This window comes from Lontra canadensis, unplaced genomic scaffold (genome assembly GCF_010015895.1).
Source record: "Lontra canadensis isolate GAN:19392208 unplaced genomic scaffold, GSC_riverotter_1.0 scaffold17, whole genome shotgun sequence".
Classification (NCBI taxonomy): Eukaryota; Metazoa; Chordata; class Mammalia; order Carnivora; family Mustelidae; genus Lontra; species Lontra canadensis.
The window spans coordinates 18,929,705-18,947,419 of record NW_022631011.1 but is presented as its reverse complement, the minus strand read 5'-3'; the positions used below and the strand labels follow the sequence as shown (position 1 = coordinate 18,947,419).

Below are 17,715 nucleotides of genomic sequence, written 5' to 3'. Positions count from 1 at the left end.
AATGCCATTTGGTACCTCTTTGCTTTTGGTTAATCAAAGCCCTTTCTATTCTCTCTTTGGAAGAAATGGCATTTGTATTCACTTACTCATTCATTCACCAAGCTGTGCTAGGTACAGTGGTGAGAAGAATAGAACTCGGTCTCATCCTACTTGAAATTTATAGTCTGAAAAAGTTTGTTTTCTTTATGGCAGCTGTGCTGTATATATGCTCGTCTGGCCTATTCTGCCTTATAACTGAGCATGGCAGGACACCAGTGATGAACCTTGTTAACATGGTGGGCCTTTTAGCAGTTGGCCATGGATACTTGTGGTTAAATTGGAAATTAGTATAATGTATGTAAAATAAAAAGTTATCTGTGAAGAGTTGTTGGTAAACCTTTAAGATTCCCATTTCTTTTCCTCAAGTGTTTTTATTGTTACATTCCTCTGTTCCATTAAGTATTTTGCTCACCATTCCTTCCCCAGGGCAAAAATAGTGTTTTCGCGATGTTTTATATGTGATATTTGAGGCTTTATAAGTGTTTTTTTTTTTCCTTCAAAGCACTTTATTTATAGTTAGCATAATAATGGGTTTATGCTAAGAAAGATTATTTTTTTAACTTATCAAGCCTTAAGATGATTCCTGTAAGTTGTCAGGCTTCTAAGAAGAAGTTTTCGAAAGTGTGTCTGTATGCATGCTGCTTCTGTAATTTAGCCTAGTGGTTGTTCCTCAGATTTCTTAAATTGTAGTTTTCTCACATGACCACTTATACTGTTATGCTTATTCCCCAATGTACTAGTAGCTCTTTGTCTTAGCCTTGTATCAGCTGTTTGGCTCCAGTTTTAGTGAAGAGCAAGAATCCCGTCTGTGATGTAGTAAATACCAGGCCTTAGAGGGTTTTCCAAAGTGATAGATGAGTGCTAATTAACAACAAACTAATGTTTGTGCGAAAAGTGGTTGGTAATTCCTTTGCTAAGCTTATCTTTCCATAGTTTAAATGACAGTTAATTTCTCTGTGAAATTTTCCCAAAGTAGATGTTCGGATTGTCAATAAATGTCACAGTGAAAACCCAGGTTTACCTGGAAAGCAATACGTCTGCCTTAGACACTGCAGCAGTACTTTCTGATAACATTTAGAGTACATTGTTGAATTCCTGTTTGTGCATTTTCCGCAAGAATTCCACAGAGTATTAAAAACGGGAAGTATAAATTGCTTTCAAAATGTTTATTTGAACTTGTTTGTTTGACTTATCAGACTTTGCCAGTCTTTCAGATATAATTCACATACCATAAAATTCACCATTTTAAAATATATAGTTCAGTAGTTTCTGGTATATTCCCATGGCTATGCAACTATCTCCATTATTTAATCCCAGAACATTTTCATCACTTCAAAAAGTATCTCCATAGCCATCAGCAGGCACTCCCTCCCAGCCCCTTGCAACCACTGATCTGCTTTCTGTCTTTATGGATTTACCTATTCTGGTCATTCATATAAATGGAATTATGTAATACGTGGCCTTCTTTGACTTCACATGATGTGTGCAAGGTCCATCCAAGTTGTAGCATGTTATCAGTACTTCATTCCTATATATGGCCAAGTAATATTCCATTATCCATAAATTGTGTGGATATGCCACATTTTGATTGTTTATATACTTGGTTATCATAAATAATGCTGTTATGAACATTCATACTCAAGTTTTATTTCTAGGAATGGAATTGCTGGGTCATATGGTAACTCTCTGACTTCTTGAGGAACTGTCAAACCACCTTGCGTAGCGGCTGTACCATTTTACATTCCTACTTGCAATGCATAAAGTTTCCAATTGCTCCACGTAATGGTCAACAGTTATTGTCTGGTTTTGGTTTGGGGTTTTTTTTAGTAGTTATTTCAGTGGGTATGAAGTGGTATCTCATTATGGTTTTATTTTGTATTTCTCTAATGACTAATAATGTTGGACATCTTTTCAAGTCCCTGTTGGTCATTTGTATGTTTACTTTGTAGAAATGAAGTCCAGTCAGTCCTTTTCTTTTCTTGGTTTTGCTGTAGGTGCCATATCCAAGAAAGCATTGCCTAACCCAGTGCCACAAGATTTGTATCTAAGAGTGTTACAGTTTTAGCTCTTATATTTATTTACATCTTTGATCCTCTCTGAGTTCATTTTGTATGTGGTATGAGATGGATTCAAATTCATTCTTTTGCATGTAGATATCCAGTTGTCCCTGGCACAGGATTTTTGGAAAGACTTTCCTTTCCCATTGACTAGTCTTAGTACCCTTGTTGAAAATAAATTAATCATAGATGTATGGGCTTATTTCTGGACTCTATTCTGTTGGTCTGTGTGTCTGTTCTGCCCTTGTACAAATACCACAGTGTCTTGATTACTATAGTTCTGCAGTAAGTTTTGAAATCAGAAGTGATTTTTCCAACTTGATTCTTTGTTTTCAAGATGTTTCGGCTATTCTGGGTCCCTTACATTTACATGTGTATTTTAGGATCATTTTTTCAATGCTTGCAAAAAAGGTAACTGGAATTTTGATACAGATAACATTAAATTTATAGATCATTTTGAGTAGTACTTCCATGGCGGAGGGGAGGAGCAGAGAGGGAAGGAGAGAGAGAATCTTAAGCAGGCTCCACATTCCAGTGCAGAGCCCATCACAGACCTTGCTCTCACAAAACAGATTATGATCTGAGCCAAAATAAAGAGTTAGACACTTAAATGACTGAGCCCCCAAGAGACCATTTTAATCACTATTTCAGTCTCTTGTTATAGGACCATGTGGCATTTAATTCATCTTTCTCTTCTTAGTACTGGGCATGTAGGTGGCCTTATATCCATTTTCTAGGTTTAGTCTTGTTCTCAGTATCCATTCTTGAATTCACATATGTCAGTAAAATTATAGTATCCTAACAAACCTTTCTTGTCATTAAATGATTATGTTGTGTTTTGATTGCAAGATGAAAAGCAAGTTTGAATATTGAAACCATAAAGCAAATTAGTTAATATTTGTCTGACTTAGCTTAGAATGTTTGATAATTTTCTGCCACAAAGAATACCTTGGGAGTATCCTTATTTTTTTTTTTTTCTAAGCCTGACGTTGCACATTCATGGGCCATTTGTAGGGTTCTGACCATGCTAATCATCTTCTAGATTTATCAATCCATTTAGTAGTTTGGTTTCTAATGTTATTTCTTTATCTTACAGTTTGTTACTATTGACAGTGTTGTCAGTGGTTGTGTTTGGTTTCCTTAATTATAGATTTCAACAGAATCACTTGTTCTTTATTCTCCCAAGTTGGTCTTATATATAGCACATAAAAGCATGAACTTTTTTTCTTTTGGAGATTAAGTAAAGGTAGTCATTAGTTAAATTATCAGCTTTGGAATTAAAATGGTATGGTAGATTAAGTCTATTAAGTGGATGATTTTTCATGCTGCTTGCATATGCTTTTGGCCATTAGCTTGTAGACTAGTGATTCTCGACTGAGGACAGTACATACTCCTGTGGAGTGCTTAGAGATGTGTGGAATGTTGTTGTTCTGACAGTCACTCAAGAGTTAGGACTGTGCTACTAGCATTTGGTGGCAGGGTGCCAGTGATACTAAACATTATGCAATATGAGAGGCAGATCCGCCCAGTCAGACTTACTCAGAATTCTAATAACACCCCCATTGAGAAATGCTGACACTTAAATTTTTCAAGCACTTCAATAATACTTAAAATTTCTTGAGGTGAATATATTCTAGAGTCTTACAGTATATTCTGGGTAATTTTTTTTTATTTACAAACAACTTCCCACATAATGTTAGAATAAACATTTCTTTGTCTACATTCTCTGTACCTGTCATAATATTTGTGAGCATAGAATTCTAACATCACAGTACCTCTTAAACTTTTATACCAAAGCACACCAGACAGTGGGGAAGAGTAACCATATTCCTTTGGGGGAAGTCTGAAGGAGGGATGACTTTTAAAACTTCCAAGGAACTTTGCACTTGGTTTAAGATCAAGGTGTAATTTACTTACAGTAAGATGTGCTGGTTTTAATTATAACCACCATCCCAAATCAAGATACAAAATATTTCTATGACCGCAGAAAGTTCTGTCATGTCTTTTCAGTCATTACCACTGCCATCCAACCTTTTATTCACAGTCACTGCTCCAATTTCTGTTACTATAGCTTAGTCTTGCCTGTTTTAGAATTTCGTGTAATTGGGAATCATATGGCAGTGTACTTTTTTGTTTTTAAATTTTCACTCTGCATTACATGTTTTTGAGATTTATTCACATTGCACATGCCAACTTTTTAGTGTTGAGTAGTATTCCATAGTGTAAATGCTCCATAATTTGTTTATTCATTGGATACTTGGGCTCTTTCTAATTTTTTGGCAAGTACAAATCGGCTGTCAACATCCCTGTAAAAGTCATTTTGTGGATATATGGTTTTATTTCTCTTAGATAAATACTTAGGAGTGCAACTGCTGAATCCTAAGATAGATGCAGGTTTAATTTTATAAGGAACTTTAAAGTTTTTCAAGTGGTTGTGCCACTTCACACTCCCTTTAGCAGTGTACTTTTATTTTCATGATTTGTGTCTTTTGGAAGAACAGGAGGTTTTAACTTTGATGAAGTGTAATTTATCATTTTTTTCTTTTATAATTACTGCTTTGTATATCCTAAAAAATTTTGTATACCCATGATTTTGAAGATTTTTTTTCTTAGAATCTTTATATTTTACATTTTAAGTGTTTGATCTTCTAATTTTTATGTCTGATCTGAAGTTAGGGATTCAGGCCAATTAATTTTTATATACAGGTATCTTGTTACTCCATCCCATTTATTAAAAAGACTTCTATTTATTGTGACTTCTATTTAAAATCAATTTACTGTGTATGTAGAAGTACATATTCATACTTTATTCTGTTGATCTGTTTTTCTGTACTTAATTTTGAAATCCATTAATCGAAATCCCCCACCTCTGTCCTTTTTCAAGAGTGTTTTTGACAATTCTGGGTCCTTTGCATTTTCATATGAATTTCAGAATCATCTTGTCATTTTTACAAAAATGTGCATATGTATGTTAGGATGGTATTGAATCTATAGATCAGTTTTCAAAGAACTGACATCTTAACTATCTTGAGGCAATATGAGCTTTGTATATCCTTACATTTATATATGTCATCTTTAATTTCTCTGCAATTGTTTAGCTTTCTATATAGAAGACTTCCATGTTGGGATGCCTGGGTGGCTCAGTTGGTTAAGCATCTGCCTTCAGCTCAGGTCGTGATCGCAGGGTCCTGGTATCAAGTCCCACATTGGGCTCCTTGCTCAGCGGAGAGCCTGCTCCTCCCTCTGCCTGCTGCTCCCCCTGCTCGTGCTCTTGCATGCTCTCTCTCTTTCTCTCTAACAAATAAATGTATTTCTTTTCTTACAGTTTGTTGCTATATATATCTTTTTTAAAAAGTCCATGTCTTTTATTATATTTGTACATAGATACTATTTTCTTGATGCTATTGAAATGGTATTTTTAAAATGCTGCTTTCCAGTTTGTTGCTAATATAGCAAATCTGGTATCATCCAACCTGCTAAATTTACTTAACGGTTCTGGTAGTTTTTGGTGTAAATTCCTAAAGATTTGCTAAACAATCATGTTTACAAATCAAAATAGAGTACTTCTTTCTTTACAGTCTTCCAGCTTTTTATTTATTTTTTTCTCGCCTCAGAACACCAGCTAACATCCCTAGTACTGTGTGGAATAGAAATGGTGAGGGTGGACATCCTTGCCTTGTTCTGATCTTAGGGAAAAAGCACTCAGTATTTAACCTTTTAGTATGATTTTGGCTGTGAGTTTTTTATAGAGGAAATTCTTCTCTTCCTAGTTGGCTGAGGCCTTTTACGGTAATGGGTGTGGAATTTTGCCAAAGCTTATCTGAATTTATCTGATTATCATATGAGTTTTCTCCTTTATTCTCTTAATTTGGTAATTTGTATTTGTTTTTAAATTTTAGCCAGCTTTTTAATCCTGGAATAAATCCCAACTGGTCACAATATAAAATTGATTATACATGTTGCTGGATTCTATTTGCTCTTCATTCATTTTGTTTAGTATTTTTGCTTCTGTGTTCATGAATGATATTAGCCTGTAATTTCAGTTTGTTGTAGTGTCCTTGTTAGTTTGGTTTGACTTATGCCGGTGTTCTTTCTTCCTTTTTCTTTTTTTTAAGTGTTTAAGTGTCTAAGATAGGTTTTATTTCCTCCTTAAATGTTTGATTGAATTTACCAATAAAACCACCTGATTCAGAAGTTCTCCATGTGAAGAAAACTCAATACTAGATTTTCTCTTTTTGTGTTTCTTAATATTTGAAAGTTGTGTTTCTCAAAGAATTTTTGCATTCGTTTAGGTTGTTGAAGACATTCATATAAAATTATTCTTTGTATCTCTTTGTTATCTTTTAATGTCTGTAGTGATGTTATCTTTAATTTCATTCCTGATGTTGATCATTCCTATGTTCTCTTTCTTCCTGATTAGTCTAGATAAGGGTTCGTGCATTTTATTAATATTCTCCAAAAACTAACTTATGGCTTTATTTCTTTTTAAAAAAATACTTGTCTTATTTCCTATGTCATTGATTTCCACCCCTTTTATTTCCTTTCTTCTACTGCCAGTGAGTTTAATATTTTCTGCTTCTTAGTTGAGATGAAGGTTGGGTATACTTTTTTATTCTAATATAAACATTTAATGCTATAAATTTGTTAGTTTGTAGGAGTGAAGCCAAAGTAGAAAAGCTGATATGTTGGATATGTTGTGTTTTTATTATCATTATATTAAAAAAATATTTCCTAGTTTCCTTTTTTGGTATCTTCTTTGAAATACAGACTGTTTTAGAAGTGTGTTAATTTTAGGGGCGCCTGGGTGGCTCAGTGAGTTAAGCCTCTGCCTTCGGCTTGGGTCGTGATCTCAGGGTCCTGGGATCGAGCCCCGCATCGGGCTCTCTGCTCAGCGGGGAGCCTGCTTCCTCCTCTCTCTCTCTCTGCCTGCCTCTCTGCCTACTTGTGATCTCTGTCTGTCAAATAAATAAAATCTTAAAAAAAAAAAAGTGTGTTAATTTTAAGTATTTGGTGTTTTCATTATGGTTAGAGAACATATTCTGTGATTTCAATCCTTTTAAATTTTTTGAGACCCATCTTAGCATATGGTGTATCTTAGGGAATATTCTCTGTGCACTTGAGAAGAATATGTGTTCTTTAGTATTGAGTAAGGGTCTATATAAGTCTTCTATATCCTTATCAGTTTTTTTGTGGCTGCTTGTTACATGGGTTACTGAGAGAGGTTAGTAAGTTGTTTTCTTTTTTTAAAACTATGGTTGTACATTTGTCTGTTTCTACTTATCAATCTTTGCTTCTTTTATTTGATGGTTATTAGGCATAAACACATTATGTCTTTCTGATGAATTTCCCCCTTTTGTCATTGTGAAATTATTTTCATTTCTAGTAATATTCCTTAAAGTCTTCTTTTGTTTAGTATTATTATAGCCACACCAAATACTATTATCCTTAGTATTTGCATGGTTTATTTTTTTCTGTCCTTTTACTTTCAGCCTGTGTCTTTATTTAAAGCTGATCTCTTATGAATAGCATATAATTGAGTTTGCGATTTGTGTCCAGTCTGAAAATGTATTTGAAGTGTTTAGTCTGTTTACATTTAATATAATTTCACTGTGATTGAATTTGGGTCTGTCATCTGGCCATTTATTTTCTGTTTGTCCCCTCTGTTATTTTGTTTCTGCTTTCCATAATTTGAGTGAATTATATAGTATTTAATGTGATGTTCTGTATCCTCTGTTGACTTTTAACTATACTCCTCTTTTATTTTTTTAATGGTTGCTGTATGTATCCATTAACAGGCATAGTAGATATCCTTAACTGACTACACTCAACCTTGAATTAACACATCATATAAGATGTGAAAACCTTTTAACTTTATAATTCTATTACTTAAGTCCCTCCCATTCTTTGTGCTATTGTATCACCTTTTTACTTCTACATATATTTTTGTAAGATTTTATTTATTTATTTGACAGACAGAGATCACAAGTAGGCAGAGATGCAGGCAGAGTGGGGGGAAGCAGGCTTCCTGCTGAGCAGAGACCTGATGCGGGGCTCGATTCCAGGACCCTGGGATCATGACCTGAGCTGAAGGCAGAGGCTTTAACCCACTGAGCCACCCAGGCGCCCCTCTACATATGTTTTAAACTCTAGTACATTGTTGTTACTTGGTCATAGTCTTTTAAATAGTTTATGAAAATAAAAATAGTTTTTATATTTACCACTTGTAGTGCTTTTTTATTTTTCCTATAAATTCAGTTTCTTTGTTAAATCATTTTCCATCAATCCTATGCAACTTACCAACTCTAGAATTACCAGAGATTGTTTTATTGTTTTATTTATTTATTTATAAAAGATTTCACTTATTTGTCAGAGAGAGGGGAAGAGAGTATAAGCAGGGAGAGTGGTGGGCAGAGAGAGAAGCAGGCTCCTGTTGAACAAGGATCCCAATGAAGGACTCGATCCCTGCACCCTGGGATCATGACCTGAGCCAAAGGCAGATGCTTAACTGACTGAGCTACCCAGGTGTCACTAGAATTACCAGAGTTTTAAATAAAGCTACTATTCATACTAAAATATATTGGTAAACTTACCTTTAGTTGTGAGGCACAACCACCTTTACTGATACTATTGTAATTTTTCTTAACATTAAATTTCTTCAAGGATAAAATCAAAGCTGATTCTGAAAGAAGAAAAAAAAAGTTAATTGGCAGTCCTTTGAAGTTTTCATAAAGTAGTAGGTAAAATTTATCTTTGGACATGGTTTGAGTTTTCAGAGGACTTTGTAAATGTCTTAACTAAAGGTTAAAGAAAATAACTGTAGTGTTAAAAGGAAAGTTACTACGTTTTAGAGTTTATTTATTTGGTAATCTTCTGTTCTTGTGTGTTACATTATTTGGTGGGCTGAAGCATTTTCTTTTTGGAAAGAGTGGCAAAAAAACAGCCTTTTGAGCAAATTCATCTGGTGGCAGCTTGGTGGGGATGAGTGGGTGAGATAAGTTGTTAGAGGGCTGGATAATGCTTAGGAACAGGCCATCAAAGGACTTTACATTTTCTCCCAGATTTATTTGGCTTAAAGCTAAGAATGACCACAGGATCTTGATTATAAAGCCATAATATGGCTCATTTTTATTGTTAATTCACATAAGTGAAGTTATTGAGTGGCACTAGACACATAACCATACTATAGTATTGAATGCATACCAGCTAAGTGCTAAATGTTGTATAAAATATTCACAGCTCCAAAATCCTTCCCTTCTAGCAAGTGAGAAAATTAAAGAGGTAGCTGCATTGTGCTGAATGCATGTGACGGTAAGATGAAATTCAGCGTACTACTGAAGTACACAGGGCTTGCACCTGATCCCAACCCAGCGTAAGTTTGGATTTTTAGCACTGGGGAAACAGGTACCTGAACTGAGTTTTAAAGAACTTGGTAAGGTGATGTGATACAAGGATGGGATAGAGAGATTGAGTTCAGGAGGAGAGAATTACCTGTCTTGGAGCAGAGGAAAAAAGTACTCTGTGGCATGCTCAGTAGTTTGGGACAGGAATAAAGAAATGAGAGATGACACTGGGGAGAGGCTTTGGTATGCTCGTGGATGACTCCTGTGTCATGCTTGGGTACTTGGACAAGGTCCTACGGATTTCTAGCTGTTGGAGCATCTTAAGCAGGAAAACAGTGTCATCTGATTATTATTTTAGAAAGATCATTCCCACTTCAGTGTGAGCAATATTAATACTGGAGCTAAGGAAGTTGCTTAAGAAGGTTGTTGAGGTAACCTAGGCAAAAGATAATGACAGTGAAAATATAGAAAATAAAGATAATATAGAAAATATAGAAAGAAGCAGATGATTTGGAAATCGTTAAGAGGTAGAACTGATAAGTGACAGATGGAATGTAGAGGAAAAAAGGGTTGAGGATGATACCCCAGTTTTCGGGCTTGGGCATTGGAGGTGAATGGTATTACCATTCTTTAAATAAGAAAGAAGAGGAGAAAAGAGGACTAACAGTTTGAAACATGAGGAATTTCGGATACATTAAGTTGGAGACTTTATTAGGAAATTAAATAATGAGGTGTGGATTTTAAGAAAGGATTCTTTTGGAGAATACTTTCGGAGATAAAGGAGGGGGATTATCATATTAGCACAGAAGAACCGGCCTTATCTTTATATATTTCTTCTAATGACAGAGCTATTTTTTCTATAAAAGACTGTTGAAACGTAGATACATAGAAGTAGCAAAATTCTAGGGCAGAAGAAAACATGTAGAGTTGTCAATATTCTGAAATAAAAGGAGTGAAAACGAAGGTGATAAAAGCAGCTCTGTTGCTTCAAAAGTTCTTCTCATTGACCAGCAGAGGGCGGTCAATCCTGAAGCTCAGTATTTTTTGCTCTCTGGTGCCCTTAAGGCCTAGAAGCTCAGATCCTTCGAATACAGGTTTTTAGTGTTCTTACACAAGGCCAGGCATCCAGGATCCTTTATTTATCCTTGCTTCCAGGGCTTAGAAGATACTTGATTTTTTTTCTTGGAGCCAGTCTTCATTGTACCCCTGTTGTCATGTATATTCCTTGTTTCCTCCCTGAAGTAGAAGACTGGAGCCCTCACATTACAAGCTGCCATAGTACATGGGGTTAAGATAAAATCAGGTGTGGAGCCTGAAAATGTAATGAATCTTTGTCTCTATTAAGAAATTTTTTTTTGCTTCTTGTTAATTATTAAGATTCAGGGACACATTTGTGTTTTATTAGTCTTCTGATCCAGGGAATAGAATGGAAGAAGTTGATGTTAGCTTCTAGAAACAATATTGATAAACTTGGTTGGGTCTGTAGAGCATCAGGCTCCTCCAGTATTTGATTGGAGGAGCCGATGAAAAGCTTCCTGTCCTGGGATATATCCTTTGTCCACCTGCCACACACCTGAAATGCCCATTAGTCTACTTTTTAGCTTTAGGCATTCATAGCTCCACTAAAACTCAAGGATTTCACAGGAAGGAACAAAGTAAATGTGGCAGGAGAAATTATTTAAGTTAGTTAGGACTTAACAGAATAGGACATAGGCAGTAAGTTTATTAAAATTAGTTTTAACTAGGGGATGTCAGAAAAGTTCTGGAACTAGAATTACACTATTTCCTGTTTATAAACCTTCAAACCTCCCAACTGACTAATGAATTAATTTATTATAAGAAGGGTTAACACTTACAGAATGTATATTGTGTGCCAGGCATTGTTCTCATTTAATCCTCAAGACAACACTATGAGATAATTACTGTTACTGTCTCTATTTTGCAGATTAGAAAACTGAGGCACAGAAAACTTAAGTAATTTGTGTGAGGTTGCTTATGGAGGAGACAACAGATGCTCACCACTGTTCAATCCTCCTGTATATCTTATGCTGCCTAGCACAGTTCCTTGCCCATAGCAGATGGCCAGTAACACAGGTAACTTTTAAATTTGAGCTAGCATGAAGTTAAGTTGCCATGAATGGCAGCTTTTAGAAACAGAAGCCCATACGGAGTCACTGAGAACTTTAGCAGGATTCATGAAGCCCCTGGGCTCATAAAGACGTTATATTTGCTTTTCAATTAGTATAGCAGTAATAGAATTTAAGGAAATGTGGAAAAAGAAGTAAACAAACTTTTAAAGGCAGAGCACCCACTCCATTAACTTGAGGGAATAAAAGTTTAGATAATGGGTTATTTTTAATTAGTGTTATTCTTAAAATGGTGTTATTTTTCTGAAATTGGTAACTTTCGGTTTTTTCTTATTAGAAGAATTCCTCAAAATGCAGTTGAACAGTAGTGAAGGCCAACTTAATTGACTTAGCAGTAGTAGAATATATGAACATTTAGGTCTTATTATGATTTTTAAGAACATTTGTTGTATACTTGGTAAGTGAATTATTTCTTTCATCTCTTTTGACCTTTCTCTTCCTTTTTACCTGCTTTTCATCCACATGAAGAATCCAAGTTAAAGAATATCCTCATGTAGAAAGATGATTGGGGAAACACCCTATTTCAGAAATAAACAATACGTTGTCACAGGGTCTGGTTTTTTGTTTGTTTGGTTTTTGGTTTTTGGGTTTTTTTCAATGGCTTTAAGTTAGGCATGCATTAGCCACTCTCTTAACCACGGATAATTGAGAGGTAGCTGATTATTCTGGCCAGGTCATTGTGAAACTGACAAGTCAGACTGTAGTCATCCCCAAACCATAAGCATAGGAATAAAAAGGCTATATATATGTATCCATGTTCAAGAAAGATTGACTTTCTTAAGCGTGTCACTGTTTGGGAGAAGAGGATGCTATCACCTTTGTAAAGTTGTGAATTATGAAAGACATTTCTGTTGGGTTACTGAATGTCCCTTGAGGTTTGTTTCATTTATAACATTGCCTCAGGCCTTCTGCTACATCCTGTTGGAATGACCTTCTTTTCAACCCCGTGCTGGCAGCTGTAATATGGCTCTTTATCCTGAATCCTTTAGGCTTGTCACATGACAAACATGAACTGTGACCCCTTTGTTCTTTACCCAGATGATTTGGTTTCTTTAATTTTTTTCTGTTTAACATTTTTGCCTTATTTACTTTCCTCTTTTTCCCTCTCTGCTCCCTTTTTTATTTCCTACCTAGACAAGGGTTATTGGGGTGTTTGGGGAGCATTTTAGTTTCTTTATTAAAGTATAATACTGATGCAGAAAAGCACACAAATCAGAGCTCACTGAATTTTCACGGCACATGCACACTCATGTAGGCAATACTGCAGTCTAGACAGAGAACATCACCAGAACCCCAGACAACCCTCTCCTATCCTTCTGGGCACTGCTCCTCTGCCCCCCAAGGGGAATCATTGTCCTAACTTCTATAGCTCTGAACTTTAGAGAAACGGAATCAAACTCTATGTATTCCTTTACATCTGGAACCTTTCATTTCAATTTTTGCAGTATTCATCCATATTACTTGTAACTTGTTACTGCTGTGTAGTATTCCGTTTGGATAAGTAGTCCACAGCTTACCGATGCTGAATGGGCATTTGGATTGTGTCTTGTTTAGGGCTGTTATGAATAATAGTGCTAAATGTTCTCATACATGTTTTTTGGTGAACATATGATATAGTTCTGGGTACTTACATAGAAATGGAATTGCCAAGACATAGTGTATCCAGCTAGCCATTTAATTTCTAAATTCACAGAAAACACTAAATGACTGATTTTTTAGGTAAACTCTTAGTACTTGAACATTTATAAACAACTGTCGATTCAGCTTTAGCATATTACATCTAATTTTTGGCTAAGAAAAGTACCTCTACTTAAAGGTACTATAGTTTAAAAATAAAATAAATGTACTATAGTTTTAAACAGATAATTCCTGTATACAACAAAATTGCCACTCGCTGCCCATGATGTGTTTTATTCTCTCTTCCTAATGTGTGTTTTTTTAATCCAGTTTTCCAAAGCTGAGTTGTTGGTCCATTTCTGCAAAAATCTTTTTTTACTTAAGATTTTTGTTTATTGATTTGTAAGAAAGAGTGCATATAAGCAGGAGGAGTGTCAGGCAGAGGGAGAAGCAGGCTCCCTCCTGAGGAAGGACCCTGATGCGGGACTTGATCCCAGGACCCCAGATTCATTACCTGAGCTAAGGCATCCCTATTCTTAAAAATTTTATGAAAGTATTGTGATAGTGATAGTTTACAGTAGTTAAGATTGCATCTATGTTATACCACCCCTAAGTGGTAACGTTAACAGGGAAGAGGAATGTGCTAGTGCTTGACTGCCGTTCTTAGCTGAAGTTACAGAGGCTGATACTTATATTTCTATAAACTGCATTCATTAGTAAGAACCTTGCAGAAGTGGTGAGAGACTGGCTCTATACTGTAGATGGACTCCTGGATAAGTAGCCAGGCAGTAGTGCAGGCGAGAGTAACGCTTTTGTCTTTTCTAAAAATGTGGACTTTCCAAAATTTGTTCCATGAACCCTTTTGAGCAAGTTTAACCTAACGAGTATAGAAATTTGATTGTGCAATTCCCTCCAAATTGCAAGGCATCTTTCAAGGAAATTTTATTTGACCATCAGATAAAGTGCCCCTCAGTCATTTGTGGAACATGCATGGAATTAAGTTGACTTGGTTTGACCATGGTGTTATTGGATACCTTAAAAAGGATTTCTTTCTCCTTCATCAAAACAAAGCAAAGCAAAACAGAAATGTAGAGGAAATAATTAAAATTTGATAGTTATAAAAGGATAGTTATGGAACCAGATTTGCTTCCTGTGTTAGGTAAGTATCTTTTCTTTCTTTTTTTTTTTTTTTAAGATTTTATTTATTTATTTGACAGAGAGAAATCACAAGTAGGCAGAGAGGCAGGCAGAGAGAGAGGGAGAAGCAGGCTCCCCGCTGAGCAGAGAGCCTGATGCGGGGCTCGACCCCAGGACCCTGAGATCATGACCTGAGCTGAAGGCAGAGGCTTAATCCACTGAGCCATCCAGGTGCCCCGGTAAATATCTTTTCTTATGTAAGTCTTTTGGAGGGTGACAGGAGGGTTACCAACCCTATCAAGATGTTTTTGGAAACAAAGTATGGTTTTTAAAAAGTAGGAAAATAAAGGATTTCACCTTTATAGAATTATCCTTTGGGGGTACCTGGGTGGCTCAGTTGGTTAGGCTGCCTTTTGCTCAGGTCATGATCTCAGGGTCCTGGAACCAACCCCAGGTAGGGCCCGTTGCTCAGCAGGAAGCCTGTTTCTCTCTTTCCCTCTGCCTGCTGCTCCCCCTGCTTGTGCGCTCTCTCTCTCATTTACTCACTCTCTGCCAAATAAATAAAATCTTTAAAAATTATCCTTTGTTTGAAAATTCTGTATTTTTCATTTCTTTTTCCAGTTTTTTCTTTGTTTTAATACTGTTGTGTAGACACTAATATTTAGAAAACTGTCTTAGTATAGGTGTATTGGGTTTCATTCATTTTTGAATGCCATTTAGAGCCCACATTGGTTGATAGTCCCTATCTTCAAAAAGCTTATGATCTAGTGGGTATGTAGTAGTGATGATAGCATATACAAATTACTGTAATACTATATAAGGTAATTGCTACGGTGAGAATTCCTTTGGTGGGGGAAGGCAAGTAGGCCCTTTGAAATGAGTCTTAAAAGATGAGTAGAGGGGCACCTGGGTGGCTCAGTTGGTTAAGCAACTGCCTTCAGCTCAGGTCATGATCCTGGAGTCCTGGGATCGAGTCCCACATCGGGCTCCCAGTTCCACGTGGAGTCTGCTTCTCCCTCTGACCTTCTCCTCACTCCTGCTCTCTCTTGCTCTCTCTCTCTCTCTCAAATAAATAAATGAAAAAAAAAAAGAAAAGAAAAGAAAAGATGAGTAGATTGGTCTGGAATGGCCTTTTGCAGATCTTTATCTATTGGCCAGAGTTAAGATGCTTTGTAAAGGAGCAGTGGGAAGTGAGCCTGTAGGGATGCCAGGTGATGAGTTTGTACCTGATTTGGTAGATAATATAGTCCAGTGACTAAGAGCTCTCACTTTAGATCCAATTAGAAATTGAGTCACAGTTCAGTTCTGCTGTGTGACTTTAAACAGGTTGCGTGACCTATCTCAGCACAGTTTTCTCATTTGATAAATGGAGACAGCACCCATGCAACGTGCTGCAATGTTAAATGAAAGCAAAGGGATCATGCGTGGGAGGTGAGTCCCATAGTTGACAGTTTAACAAGTGCTCAGGTAAGTGCTCTGGGTAGCGGTGAGCCATCAGAGATTTCTGTACAACAGAATGGTGGGATGTGAGCCGCGTAGGGTGTTTTTTGTTTTTATAATTGATACACAAGAGACTGCACACGGTCTGATAGGTTTTTTTACATACACCTATGAAATCATCACTGCAACTGAAATAATGACCACATCCATCACTCCCAAAAGTTTTATCTAAGACCTTTAAAGAGGAAGGTCTGGCCTTCAGTACACAGCAAAGAATGGGGTGAAGTCAAGCACGGAAGGGGAGAAATCAGTTAAGAGCCTGTCGCCATAGTCCAGGTGAGAGAGAGAATGAATGAGGTCATGAACTGGTGTGGCAGTTGGCCTTCCCCTATGAGGTGGGGCTGCTGGGGGACAGGGTGGAGACTGCTGCATCACTGTATTCTCTCCAGCACCTAACTCAGTGGCCAGAAGCTAGTCAGATCTTCATTCTGAAGACAGTTTTTCCCTTTATGAGATCACTTACTTTAAACTTTTGTTTCTGTTTATTCTGTTTAGGGCTTGAAAGACAATCTTCTTGCTTCTGGGACATCCAGCCTGACAGCCACCAAACAGTTGCTTCGTCCAAGAATCACAAGAATCTGTCTCAGGGACTTGATATTCTGTATGGAACAGGAAAGAGAGATGAGGTATTCTCGAGCTCTATACCTTGCCCTTCTGAAGTGACCACTGCACTCTCCATCCAGATCCTTGCTGTTTACTGCCAAAGAAGACATAAAGAGCACTGTTGCACTCTCCTGAAGTTTCAGTTACCGGAAAATAATCACCAATAGGGAAGACCATTGTTTACAGCTATAAACTTTTATTAAATCTTATTTATACATCCCATGGGGTTCTTAATGATTAGAATTCAACCTTGTCTTCTGGAAATTGGTTAATGAAACACAGTTTATACAGACGTAGGCTTCTGCCTACCTGTGCATTTAATTACAGCAAGTCAAGGCCCTGTTTGGTACCACCTGCTTCATTTGCCAAACTGTTAACAGGTGAGGTGATTTCCCTAATACAGCCAGCATTAAGATGCAAGGGAAAGAAAGGAAGAGTAACTACTTACCAAGCAAACTGAATTCCATCCTCTACTAAACCTGTCTCAAGGTATTAGGTTTTCTGGGCTGGGATCAGAAGTTGCATAGCTGATTGTGACAGTCACCTTCTGTAGTTGCAGGTGACGAGCCACAGAATAGGTCTGTGGTGACTTTGATCAGCTCATCCAGGTGTTGTCAAAACTGAGGCAAATGGGGATAGTTTGTGCCTGAGGTTGCGGTTCTCTGGCTCATCACCATATGCTGTTTCTGATACCGAGTGAGGGGACATCCTGGTCTGGGAAACTATAAAACTGGAACTGCTAATACACCTCACTGGAAACTGGGAAAGGTGGGAAATATTGGAAGGAATGAAGGGGCATTGCATTTCGCCTGCGGAGGGGAAAGTGAAAATAGAATCCCAGAGTGGGAAGTGTGCCGCGGTGCCCCCTCCATTCTGGGGGTGAGATTGGCACTCCCAACACAGCTGGTATAGGTTTTGTTGACAGGACAAAATCACAGTCCGACCAAAAAGGAAAATGTATCAAACATTTTCAAATTTGTAGTATTTCAAAAGGAAGAAGTTATTTTTTTGTTTTGTGTGTTGTTTTAAATTTAAATCAAAGGATAGTTTTGTAAAATCTTTTTCGTTACTGCAAGTTTTAAGCATCTTGTTGCATTTAAAAAACGCTAATTGATGATTAGAAATTTTTAACAGTAGGACTCCATTTTGGATTCAGTACTCAAAAGGTAATGTCAGCATTGCATTGTTGGAGCTCTTGTCTCTAAATGTATTAAGAGAAGCATGTTTTTATATATATATATATATATATATATATATATATATATATATATATAT

At 36.7% G+C, this 17,715-nt stretch overlaps 1 protein-coding gene across 2 annotated transcripts in view; it reads left to right on the top strand.

Annotated features, from left to right (window-relative positions):
- TAF4B (TATA-box binding protein associated factor 4b) overlaps positions 1-17,675 on the top strand; it is a 126,556-nt gene extending 108,881 nt beyond the window's left edge. For both annotated transcript variants that reach the window (XM_032859723.1, XM_032859722.1), the window contains one exon: positions 16,333-17,675. In XM_032859723.1, the coding sequence (XP_032715614.1) occupies positions 16,333-16,500 (168 nt within the window). In that variant the 3' untranslated portion in view covers positions 16,501-17,675. The remainder of the gene's footprint in view (positions 1-16,332) is intronic.
- The last annotated feature ends 40 nt before the right edge of the window (positions 17,676-17,715 follow it).